The 12613-nt window shown below is 42.9% G+C and overlaps 1 protein-coding gene across 3 annotated transcripts in view; it reads right to left on the reverse strand.

Moving 5' to 3' along the window:
- Positions 1-12613, reverse strand: part of mvb12b (multivesicular body subunit 12B) — a 101559-nt gene that overhangs the window by 67912 nt on the left and 21034 nt on the right. For all 3 annotated transcript variants that reach the window (XM_062959847.1, XM_062959848.1, XM_062959846.1), the window contains exon 2: positions 4407-4529. In XM_062959847.1, the coding sequence (XP_062815917.1) occupies positions 4407-4517 (111 nt within the window). In that variant the 5' untranslated portion in view covers positions 4518-4529. The remainder of the gene's footprint in view (positions 1-4406; positions 4530-12613) is intronic.

Here is a 12613-nt window from a genome sequence, read left to right on the forward strand (position 1 = left end):
TTTTCTTTTCCACAACTGTGATGTCTGGCGTGTTGTGTTCCAGAACTTTGTCAGTCTGGATTCGGAAGTCCCACAGTATCTTTGCATGTTCATTTTCCAATACTTTTGCAGGTTTGTGATCCCACCAGTTCTTTGCTGCTGGGAGGTGGTACTTGAGGCATAAGTTCCAATGAATCATTTGGGCCACATAGTTGTGCCTCTGTTTGTAGTCTGTCTGTGCGATTTTCTTACAGCAGCTGAGGATATGATCAATGGTTTCGTGGGTTTCCTTGCACAGTCTGCATTTTGGGTCATCAGCTGATTTTTCGATCTTGGCCTTAATTGCCTTTGTCCTGATGTCTTGCTCCTGGACTGCAAGGATCAGGCCTTCTGTCTCCTTCTTCAGGGTCCCATTCGTGAGCCATAGCTAGGTCTTCTCCTTATCAGATTTTCCTTCAGTTTTGTCAAGGAACTTTCCATGCAATGTTTTGTTGTGCCAACTGTCAGCTCTAGTTTGTAGTGCGGTTTTCTTGTACCGGTTTTTTGTCTGCTGTGCTTTGAGGAGTTTCTGATTTTTGACTTCAATCAAAGCAGGTTCTTCACTTTATTATTATTATTATTATTGACACAACGACGTTGTATGACACAGCAAACAAGATAGATATGCTGGGTTTCGTTTCACAAAATCACAAGTCGAACACTTCCCAAGTGTCTAGGACTGTGTGATGTATTTTTGGATGATGCGTGCAGATCCCAGCAGGGTGGCTTTTTGCAGTTGGCAGATCGTGATTTTGTCAATGTCTATTGTTTCCAAATCTTTCGGCACTGCACCCAGTGTGCCCATCACCACCGGGACCACCTGCACTGGTTTCTGCCAGTGTCTTTGCAGTTCAATCTTGAGGTCCTGATAGCGGCTGAGTTTTTCCTGTTGTTTTTCGTCAATGCGACTGTCACCTGGGATGGCAACATCAATGTTATTATTATTATTGTACATGGTATTGAATGTTTGCCATTTTCCGCCTTTGGAAGCTGCCCTGAGTCCATTCGAGGAGAGAGGATGGGTTAAAAATAAAACTTATTTTTATTGTTATTATTGTGAATTAGTTTCCAAAAACACCAAAAAAAATGGAATACCATTAAGAAAATTATTTTAAAAAACCCAAGAAGTGTAGATGTACTGTCTACGTTTGTGTGCACACAAGTATGTCTCCAGAAGCATAGCGAATGTTAACAGCTGAATCCGTACTTGGAAAACGCAATTGCCGGATACGCCTCCTTTCAGCACCGTGAAGACGTTCGCTCAGAATGAGCTCTTGGGAAAACTTTGCACACCATCTCAACAGCAGTTCACCGACATCTGAGTTCCTACAGCCGGCCAAGAATCACGTTCCTCCATCCGTTTCTGGCTACATCCTCCCAGCTGCGTGGTTTCAGATTTCCTATTCCCAAAATGTCTCTTCCCAAATCCAAGCTTGGTTATCAGGAGCTCTTGGATGGAGAGTGTTGAGCAAAAACTCTGGAGAAAAGTTTGAAGCCATTGTTCCATTGTGTCCTAGTCTCCAGGGCAGCCGAAAACAAGCTCGCTCCCACCTTCCTATGACTTTCCCTCACATCTTGATCCATGGCCCTCATCCTGTCTCATCTCAACCTTCTCTTCTGCAGGATAAACATGCTCAGCTCTTTAAGCCGCTCCTCATAGGGCTTGTTTCCAGACCCGTGATCACTTGAGTCGCCCGCCTCTGGGCACATTGCAGCTTGTCTTGAATTTTTTTATTTCATTATTTACTTACAGTAGAGTCTCACTTATCCAAGCTAAACGGGCCGGCAGAAGCTTGGATAAGCAAATATCTTGGATAATAAGGAGGGATTAAGGAAAAGCCTATTAAACATCAAATTAGGTTATGATTTTACAAATTGAGCACCAAAACATCATGTTATACAACAAATTTGACAGAAAAAGTAGTTCAATACGCAGTAATGTTATGTTGTAATTACTGTATTTACGAATTTAGCACCAAAATATCACGATATATTGAAAACATTGACTACAAAAATGGCTTGGATTATCCAGAGGCTTGGATAAGCGAGGCTTGGATAAGTGAGACTCTACTGTATTTCATTTTATTTCATTACGTCATGTTTTAAATTGGTTTTTATCATTATTGTATTGCATTTGTATTGATGTCTGATTTTATTGTGTTTTTACTCATTCAAAGATGTTATTTTATCTGTTTTATTGTCTTCAGGCCCCAAGTCCCTCCGGGATAGAAAAATAAAGTTGTTGTCATTGTTGTTACAGTAGAGTCTCACTTATTCAACATAAACAGGCCGGCAGAACATTGGATAAGCGAAAATGTCGGATAATAAGGAGGGATTAAGAAAAAAAGCCTATTAAACATAAAATTACATTATGATTTTACAAATTAAGCACCAAAACATGTTTTACAACAAATTGACAGAAAACAGTTCAATACACAGTAATGTTATGTAGTAATTACTGCATTTATGAATTTAGCACCAAAAAATTGCAACATTTACTACAAAAATATTGACTACTAAAAGGCAGACTGCATTGGATAATACAGAACATTAGATAAGTGAAGCTTGGATAAGTGAGACTCTACTGTATCATCATCATCATCATTATTATTATTATTATTATTATTATTTTATTATGACACAGCAAACAAGATAGATATGCTGGATTTCGTATCACAAAATCACAAGTCGAACACTTCCAAGTGTCTAGGACTGTGTGATGTATTTTCGGATGATGCGTGCAGATCCCAGTAGGGTGGCCTCTTGCAGTTGACAGATCGTAATTTTGTCAATGTCTATTGTTTCCAAATGCCGGCTGAGATCTTTTGGCACGGCACCCAGTGTGCCCATCACCACCGGGACCACCTGCACTGGTTTCTGCCAGAGTCTTTGAAGTTCAATCTTGAGGTCCTGATAGCGGCTGAGTTTTTCCTGTTGTTTTTCGTCAATCGACTGTCACCTGGGATGGCGACATCAATGATCCAAACCTTTTTCTTTTCCACAACTGTGATGTCTGGTGTGTTGTGTTCCAGAACTTTGTCAGTCTGGATTCGGAAGTCCCACAGTATCTTTACGTGCTTATTTTCCAATACTTTTGCAGGTTTGTGATCCCACCAGTTCTTTGCTGCTGGGAGGTGGTACTTGAGGCATAAGTTCCAATGAATCACTTGGGCCACATAGTTGTGCCTCTGTTTGTAGTCAGTCTGTGTGATTTTCTTACAGCAGCTGACGATATGATCAATGGTTTCGTTGGTTTCCTTGCACAGTCTGCATTTTGGGTCAACAGCTGATTTTTCGATCTTGGCCTGAATTGCCTTTGTCCTGATGTCTTGCTCCTGGGCTGCAAGGATCAGGCCTTCTGTCTCCTTCTTCAGGGTCCCATTCGTGAGCCAGAGCCAGGTCTTCTCCTTATCAGCTTTTCCTTCCGTTTTGTCAAGGAACTTTCCATGCAATGTTTTGTGGTGCCAGCTGTCAGCTCTAGTTTGTAGTGCGGTTTTCTTGTGCTGGTTTTTTGTCTGCTGTGCTTTGAGGAGTTTCTGATTTTTGACTTCAATCAAAGCAGGTTCTTCACTTTGCTTTACATATTCTGCCAGGGCATGTTCTTCTTCTTTGACTGCTTGTTTTACTTGTAAGAGTCCTCTGCCCCCTGATCTTCTAGGCAGATATAGCCGGTCAACATCCAAACCTTTTTCTTTTCCACAACTGTGATGTCTGGTGTGTTGTGTTCCATTATTATTATTATTATTATTATTATTATTATTATTATTATTATTATTATTATCATCATCATCAACACCTCCTTTAAATTGTGGTGCCCAGAATTGGACACAGTATTCCAGGATCTTTTGAAGATCCTTTGAAGACGTCACCCATAGATGCAGGCAAAACGTCAGGAGAAAGTGCTGCTAGAACAAGGCCATACAGCCCGGAAACTACACAACACCCCTGTGATTCTGGCCATGAAAGCCTTCAACAATACAAAGAAGTAGAAAGTTAGGAAACGGAGAAAAATAGAATGAAAGAAACCTAAGCAGGGGAGTGAGGAATGGAGTGAGGAAGGAAGGAAGCAAATGAGGAAGGAAAAAGCGAAGAAACAAAGGAAAAAGAAGGAAGGGGAAGTACTATGTGTATGTTGTGTGTTTTCCGGGCTGTCTGGCCATGTTCCAGAAATATTCTCTCCTGACGTTTCTTCCACATCTATGTCAGGCATACTCAGCGGTTGTGCGGTATATACCTCACAACCTCTGAGGATGCCTGCCATAGATGTGGGCAAAACGTCAGGAGAGAACACTTCTGGAACATGGCCATACAGCCTGGAAAACACACAACAACCCTGTGATTCCAGCCACGAAAGCCTTCGACAATATCATGTGTATATTTAGACTTACTACATCGTAATTGGTAGGCGCTCGGTTGCGGGAGGCGACCACCCCGACGCCGGTGATGGGGTCCATGGGCACTTCGGGCAAAGCATCGGCAAGGTCCCGGACCTCAGGCATGGCGGACTGATCCTGAAAGAAGGAAAAGGCAGGTTCAGAAAAACAGCCAGGTCAGGCGACGGCTCGAGATGCTGCCAGAATAAACAGCAAGGGCTGGGCAGTCCTTCAACCGAGAAGTATTTGCCACTTGAAAAGTCTGTTGGCATTGAACTGCTTTCCAGAGAAGCTTTATCCAAGTACAAAGTGGAGCCAAATTGTAAATTGTTGTCTCTGAAACATTCCACTTTCACAAGGTGCAAATCAATCTATATATATAAAAGGGTAATGAAATTTCGGCCTAGGACAAAACAACAAAACTACACATCCCAGAAACACTAAACTTGGCAGCACAACCCCTCATCCATGCCTCTACGTTCATACAACAAAAAGGAAAGAAAAATAAAGTCCTAATTAGAGGGAGAGGAATAATTGATTTTATCCAGTTGCTGCCAGTTAGAAGGTTAAGCTCCGCCCACTTGCGTGCTCATTTTCCAAGACTTTTGCAGGTTTGTGATCCCACCAGTTCTTTGCTGGGAGGTGGTACTTGAGGCATAAGTGCCCATGAATCATTTGGGCCACATAGTTGTGCCTCTGTTTGTAGTCAGTCTGTGCGATTTTCTTACAGCAGCTGAGGATATGATCAATGGTTTCGTCGGTTTCCTTGCACAGTCTGCATTTTGGGTCATCAGCTGATTTTTCGATCTTGGCCTTCACTGCCTTTGTCCTGATGTCTTGCTCCTGGGCTGCAAGGATCAGGCCTTCTGTCTCCTTCTTCAGGGTCCCATTCGTGAGCCAGAGCCAGGTCTTCTCCTTATCAGCTTTTCCTTCAATTTTGTCAAGGAACTTTCCATGTAATGTTTGTGTGGTGCCAGCTGTCAGCTCTAGTTTGTAGTGCGGTTTTCTTGCACAGTCTGCATTTTGGGTCATCAGCTGATTTTTCGATCTTGGCCTGAATTGCCTTTGTCCTGATGTCTTACTCCTGGGCTGCAAGGATCAGGCCTTCTGCCTCCTTCTTCAGGGTCCCATTCGTGAGCCAGAGCCAGGTCTTCTCCTTATCAGCTTTTCCTTCCATTTTGTCAAGGAACTTTCCATGCAATGTTTTGTTGTGCCAGCTGTCAGCTCTAGTTTGTAGTGCGGTTTTCTTGCACAGTCTGCATTTTGGGTCATCCGTTGATTATTATTATTAGTAGTAGTAGTAAAGGTTTCCCCTGACGTTAAGTCCAGTCGTGCCCGACTCTGGGCCTTGCTGTTCATCTCCATTTCTAAGCCGAAGAGCCAGCGTTGTCCATAGACACCTCCAAGGTCATATTATTATTATTATTATTAGATGTCTTCAATTCTTAGATGCCATTGATTGTAAGATGCACCTGTTTTTAACGTTATTTATATGATGGGGAAAGTGTGGCTTAGAATGGAAGAAACACAGCACTGTTGGGATATTTATTTATATCCCGCTGTTATCTCTTGAATGAGATGCAAATGAGTATTTCTCCGCATCCCCTGAATGTGTCCTCTTAATGCATGATCAACCAGTGATCAAGGGAGAACACAAAGGCCAGACAGAGACACAAGGCAGGAAGCCTCGGGACTTTTCATTGGGCGAATTAGTCGCGGGACAGCTGCCATCTTCCAGAACAAGGGACCGGGTCAGAAGTCGCCGGGTGTGTTTTGGAACAAAGGGCCCCCTTTTCTTCCGCCTCCTCTGCTCCGAACTGCCAACAATAATCTAGCCTTGGATTCTGGAGGGAGGAAGAAAAGGAGCACAAAACCTTCTGTTGGCCGGGGAGCACAAAAGCGGCGTTGTGGGTGGAAACGCACATAATTCGGACTCTGTGTTGCTGGAAACACAAAGAGCTGGTTTATAAAGGCAAATGATGAACCACGGAGCGGGAAGACCAGAGAAAAGGACTTTGTTTGAAACCGTACTTGGAGCGGCACAAACGCAGGTGCATCTACACTGTCGAATAAACTCAGTTTGGCACCACTTGAATCACCATGGCTCAAGGTTATTGTAGTTCTACAAGGCCTTGAGCCTTCAAGGATTCAAGAGGATCCTTGGGTCTCATGCGGGAGAAAAGTGGGATATAAATAAAGATATTATTATTTTATTATGACACAGCAAACAAGATAGACATGCTGGATTTCGTATCACAAAATCACAAGTCGAACACTTCCCAAGTGTCTATTATTATTATTATTATTATTATTATGACACAGCAAACAAGATAGACATGCTGGATTTCGTATCACAAAATCACAAGTTGAACACTTCCCAAGTGTCTATTATTATTATTATTATTATTATTATTATTATTATTATTATTATTATTATTATTATTATGTCACAGCAAACAAAATAGACATGCTGGATTTCGTATCACAAAATCACAAGTCGAACACTTCCCATGTGTCTAGGACTGTGTGGTGTATTTTCAGATGATGTGCGCAGATCCCAGTAGGGTGGCCTTTTGCAGTTAGCAGATCGTAATTTTGCCAATGTCTATTGTTTCACAATGCAGGCTGAGATCTTTTGGCACGGCACTCAATATGCCCATCACCACCGGGACCACCTGCACTGGTTTCTGCCAGAGTCTTTGAAGGTCAATCTTGAGGTCCTGATAGCGGCTGAGTTTTTCCTATTGTTTTTCGTCAATGCGACTGTCACCTGGGATGGCGATATCAATGATCCAAACCTTTTTCTTTTCCACAACTGTGATGTCTGGTGTGTTGTGTTCCAGAACTTTGTCAGTCTGGATTTGGAAGTCCCACAGTATCTTTGCGTGCTCATTCTCCAATACTTTTGCAGGTTTGTGATCCCACCAGTTCTTTGCTGCTGGGAGGTGGTACTTGAGGCATAAGTTCCAATGAATCATTTGGGCCACATAGTTGTGCCTCTGTTTGTAGTCTGTCTGTGCGATTTTCTTACAGCAGCTGAGGATATGATCACAAAATCACAAGTCGAACATTTCCCAAGCGTTTAGGACTGTGTGATGTATTTATTATTATTATTATTATTATTATTATTAATTATTATTATTATTATTTGGGGCCCACAAGTGTAGAGGTGCTACAAACCTGACCAAATTCTGATCCAAACGAAAGAACACAGAACTACAAAAGCCTCACAACCTCTGAAGATGCCTGCCATAGATGTGGGCAAAACATCAGGAGAGAATGCTTCTGGAACATGACTGGAAAACACACAACAACTAGAAAGACGTTGGTTTCATTCAGGATGGAAACCGATGTTGTTATCAAACAGGAAACGTGATAACGGGGAAGTGAACCACAACGGAAGGATTCAAACCCTTTTGTGACACCTCCTTAGCAAGAAATAAAGGAACTTACGCTCCGTTTCATGCTTTGAACACCTTTTAATGCTTGGTGGGCCACCTTTAAAGTTAGAGCCACAGAAGGCATGGCTCCAGATCTCCAATCCTAAGAAGAACATCAATGGGTGAACATGGGCCACTCAATCTCTTGAGTCTAACATAACTTATGGGGTCAGAAAAAGGAGGAGAATAATTATGTATCCTTTGTGGTAATTGTTGTCTGAGGGATTCCTAGAGAAAGGTGTTCTCACTACAAACCTCTAGATGCTCCAGCATTACTTTCTGATCAATTGCTGAAAGAAGTAGACCATGAATCTGTGAATAACTAATCCGCAAATATCAACGCCACTTATGTACATGGTCCACTATATTGTTGCTCCGTCTGAAGCTTTAGGTGCCCTTACTGCCTATTACAGGGGAAACCATCTGATTCCTAATCCATCTAAAACACAGGCATGTGCTTTTCATCTAAAGAAGAGATAAGCATCTCAAGCTCTTGAGGATGACCTGGGAAGGGATCCCATTGGAGCATTGCAGCACACCCAAATATCTGGGAGTCACTCTGGACCGTGCTCTGACTTATAAGAAGCACTGCTTGAATATCAAGCAAAAAGTGGGTGCTAGATATAATACGAGTATCATATGAAAGTGGACTGGCACAACCTGGGGATCACAACCAGACACAGTGAAGACATCTCCGCTTGTGCTTGAGTACGTATGCCCAGAATGGAATACATCTCATCATGTTAAAACAGTGGATGTGGCTCTTAATGAGACGTGCCGCTTTATCACAGGATGTTCATGGCCTATAATAAAGGTAAAGGTTTTCTCCTGACATTAAGTCCAGTCGTGTCCGACTCTGGGGGTTGGTGCTCATCTCCATTTCTAAGCTGAAGAGCCGGCATTGTCCATAGACAAGGTCATGTGGCCACTGGCATGACTGCATGGAACGCCATTACCTTCCCGCCGGAGCGGTACCTATTGATCTACTCACATTTGCATGTTTTCGAACTACTAGGTTGGCAGAAGCTGGAGCTAACAGCAGACGCTCACTCTGCTCCCCGGATTTGAACCTGGGACCTTTCGGTCTCCAAGTTAAGCAGCTCAGTGCTTTAACACACTGAGCCACCAGAGGCTCCATCCATGGCCTATATCGCTGGATAAATTATACTGACATCCATTGGGAAGTAGCAGCCAGCAATGAAAGGACCAAGGCAGTGACATCTCCGGCCCATCCTCTGTTAAGATATCAACTAGCAAGCAAATGCCTTAAATCAAGAAACAGCTTCCTAAGATTCAGAGATACTCTCAGCAAACAAGAGTCCAAAAGTGGCAGGCTAAAACCTGGAATCTCAATCAGTGGCTGAGACTGGATGAGAAACTCTTTCTTGGACAAATAGAAGACTGGGCGACTTGGAAGGCGCTGAACAGACTGCACTCTGGCACCACGAGATGCTGAGCTAACCTTAAGAAATGGGGCCATAAAGTGGAGTCTACAACATGTGAGCGTGGAGAAGAGCAAACCACAGACCACTGACTACAATGCAACCTGAGCTCCACCACATGCACAATGGAGGACCTTCTCACAGTGACACCAGAGGCACTCCAAGTCAAAGGAAATCTAATATAATGCCAAGTTTTTACCTTTGTGTTTTTAAATACATTATAACTGTCTACCCTGACCATTTACTCCGATTTATTCCGCTTGAAAAGGAAGATGTCGCTAGAATCCTGGCTGTTGCAAAACCAACCATCTGTTCCCTTGATCCGTGTCCCTCCTGGCTGGTGAAGAGCTGCCTGGAAGGTCTACTCGATCCATTGAGTAATATCATCAATGGCTCTCTTGAACAGGGGGTCTTCCCGGACAACCTAAAAGAGGCAAGGGTTCGTCCCTTGCTAAAGAAGCCTAGCTTGGATCCCATGACCCTTGCCAACTATCGTCCTGTCTCCAACCTCCCATTCTTGGGTAAGATGATAGAGCGGGCTGTACTGGGACAATTGCAACAATTTCTGGAGGATACAGCCGGCCTGGACCCTTTCCAGTCAGGCTTCCGCCCTGTCCATGGGACGGAGACAGTCCTGGTTGCCATCACAGATGAACTTCGTCGCCAGTCTGATAGCGGCGGATCAGCGCTACTGGTACTTCTCGACCTTACTGCAGCGTTTGACACCGTTGACTACGATCTAATGATTCACTGTCTCGCCATGTCCGGAGTTCGCAGTCAGGCCCTCAATTGGTTCAACTCATTTCTGCTAAACCGGAGCCAATGCGTGGAGTATATGAATCAAGTCTCTGACAGATCTCCCCTCCTATGTGGGGTCCCCCAAGGTGCCATTCTCTCCCCTCTTCTCTTCAACATCTACGTTAGACCCCTTGCTAGCTTGGTTCGGAGTTTCGGCCTAGACTGCTATCAATATGCGGACGACACCCAACTCCTTCTGCGCCTGGAGCCTGGAGCAACGTCAATACCAGACCATTTCACCTTCTGTCTGGAGCAGGGGTCCTCAAACTTTTTAATCTGAGGGCCGGTCCACAATCCTTCAGACTGTTGAAGGGCCGGATTATCATTTGAAAAAAAAAATACAAACAAATTCCGATGCACACTGCACATGTCTTATTTGTAGTGCAAAAACAACAACAACAACGAAAGAACAATACAATATTTAAAAATAAAAATAATTTTAACCAACATACATTTATCAGGATTTCAATGGGAAGTGTGCTCCTGCTTCTGGCCAATGAGATTGTCGTTAATTAGGATTGTTGTTGTTGTTTTGTGCCTTCAAGTCATTTCAGACTTTGGGCGAGCCTAAGTCTAAAAAGTATTTATTTGTTATTTATTTACTGCATTTATTTACTACATTTGTATCACACCCTTCTCACCCCAAAGGGGACTCAGAGTGGCTTACAAATTATATGTACATGCAATATATTATATTATTAGCATAGCACAATATTAGCATCTATATATTACTTTATTGAACTATACCACTATACTGTATTATTATTAGTAATATTATATGTAATATAGAATATATAATTAATATTATTATATGGTATTATTATTAGTGTTATATTGTATTACATCGTAATATTATTATCAATATTATATGTATATACAATATATTATATTATAAAACTGAGGGCGGGGGCCAGGTAAATGACCTCGGAGGGCCGCATCCGGCCCCCGGGCCTTAGTTTGGGGACCCCTGGTCTGGAGGCTCTGTCGAACTGGCTACGTGCTAGTAGACTGAAGGTGAACCCGGCGAAGACCGAGATTCTCTGGCATGGCCGCTCGACTGGTCTGACCCACTTGCTACCCACCTTCGATGGTGCTGCCCTATCTCCTTCGCCCACCATTAAGAGCCTGGGTGTCGTTTTAGATTCGCAGCTGACAATGGAAGCCCAGGTCGCTGCTGCCTGCAAAGAGGCCTTTTTCCACCTACGACAAGCGAGGCAACTGGCACCCTATCTATCTGATGAGGCGCTGGCAACAGTCATTCATGCCACGGTCACATCTAGGCTGGACTATTGCAACGCCCTGTATGTTGGCCTTCCGATGTCCACGACCCGAAAGCTCCGTATTGTTCAGAATGCGGCAGCCAGGCTACTCACAAGAACACCCATGAAATGCCACATAACACCAGTGCTGCAGCATCTGCATTGGCTTCCAACTGATGACCGTGGTCTATATAAGATGCTAGTTCTGACCTTCAAAACTCTTTACGGCCAGGGCCCATCGTACCTTAGGGACCGTCTCTCCGTCTCCCATCATCGGAGGTCGCAACCACCATCCCAACGAGACTTACTCTATGTACCGGGTTCTAGAGAAGTGCACTTGGAAAGGACCAGACGCAGAGCTTTTTCTGTTTCTGCCCCTGCCTTATGGAAGGCCTTGCCGCCCTAGATGAGAGCCATGCGTGAGTTGGGGCCTTTTACCCTCGCACTCAAGACCTGGCTCTTTACTAGAGCTTTTAATCTATGTTAATTTTATCAATATTTGTATGTATGTATTTTTATCCTTTACAATTTCATCTTGTAAATCGCCTAGAGCAGGGGTCCCCAAACATTTTAAGCAGAGGGCCGGTCCACAATCCTTCAGACTATTGAGGGGCCGAATTATCATTTGAAAAAAAATACAAACAAATTCCTATGCATACTGCACATGTCTTATTTGTAGTGCAACGACAACAACAATGAAAGAATACAATATTTAAAAATGAAAACCATTTTAACCAACATAAACCTATTAGCATTTCAATGGAAAATGTGGGCCTGCTACTGGCCAATGAGATAGTCAAGTTAATTAGGATTGTTGTTGTTGTTGTTGTTGTGTGCCTTCAAGTCATTTCAGACTTTGGCCGAGCCTAAGTCTAAAATTAATTATTTATTTACTGCATTTATTTACTACATTTATATCCCACCCTTCTCACCCCGAAGAGGACTCAGAGCAGCTGTATGTACATACAATATATTATATTATTAGCATAACACAATATTAGCATTATATATTACTATATTGAACTATACCACTATACTATTATATAATATGTAATATATAACATACAATTAATATTATTATATGGTATTACTATTAGTATTATATTGTATAACATAAGATTATTATCAATATTATATGTATATACAATATATTATATTATAAAACTGAGGGTGGGGGCCAGGTAAATGACCTTGGAGGGCTGCATCCGGCCCCCGGGCCTTAGTTTGGGGACCCCTGGCCTAGAGCATCGTGGATGGAGGGCGATTAATAAGTAATTAAATGA

Source organism: Anolis carolinensis, unplaced genomic scaffold, assembly GCF_035594765.1.
Source record: "Anolis carolinensis isolate JA03-04 unplaced genomic scaffold, rAnoCar3.1.pri scaffold_7, whole genome shotgun sequence".
Lineage (NCBI taxonomy): Eukaryota > Metazoa > Chordata > Lepidosauria > Squamata > Dactyloidae > Anolis > Anolis carolinensis.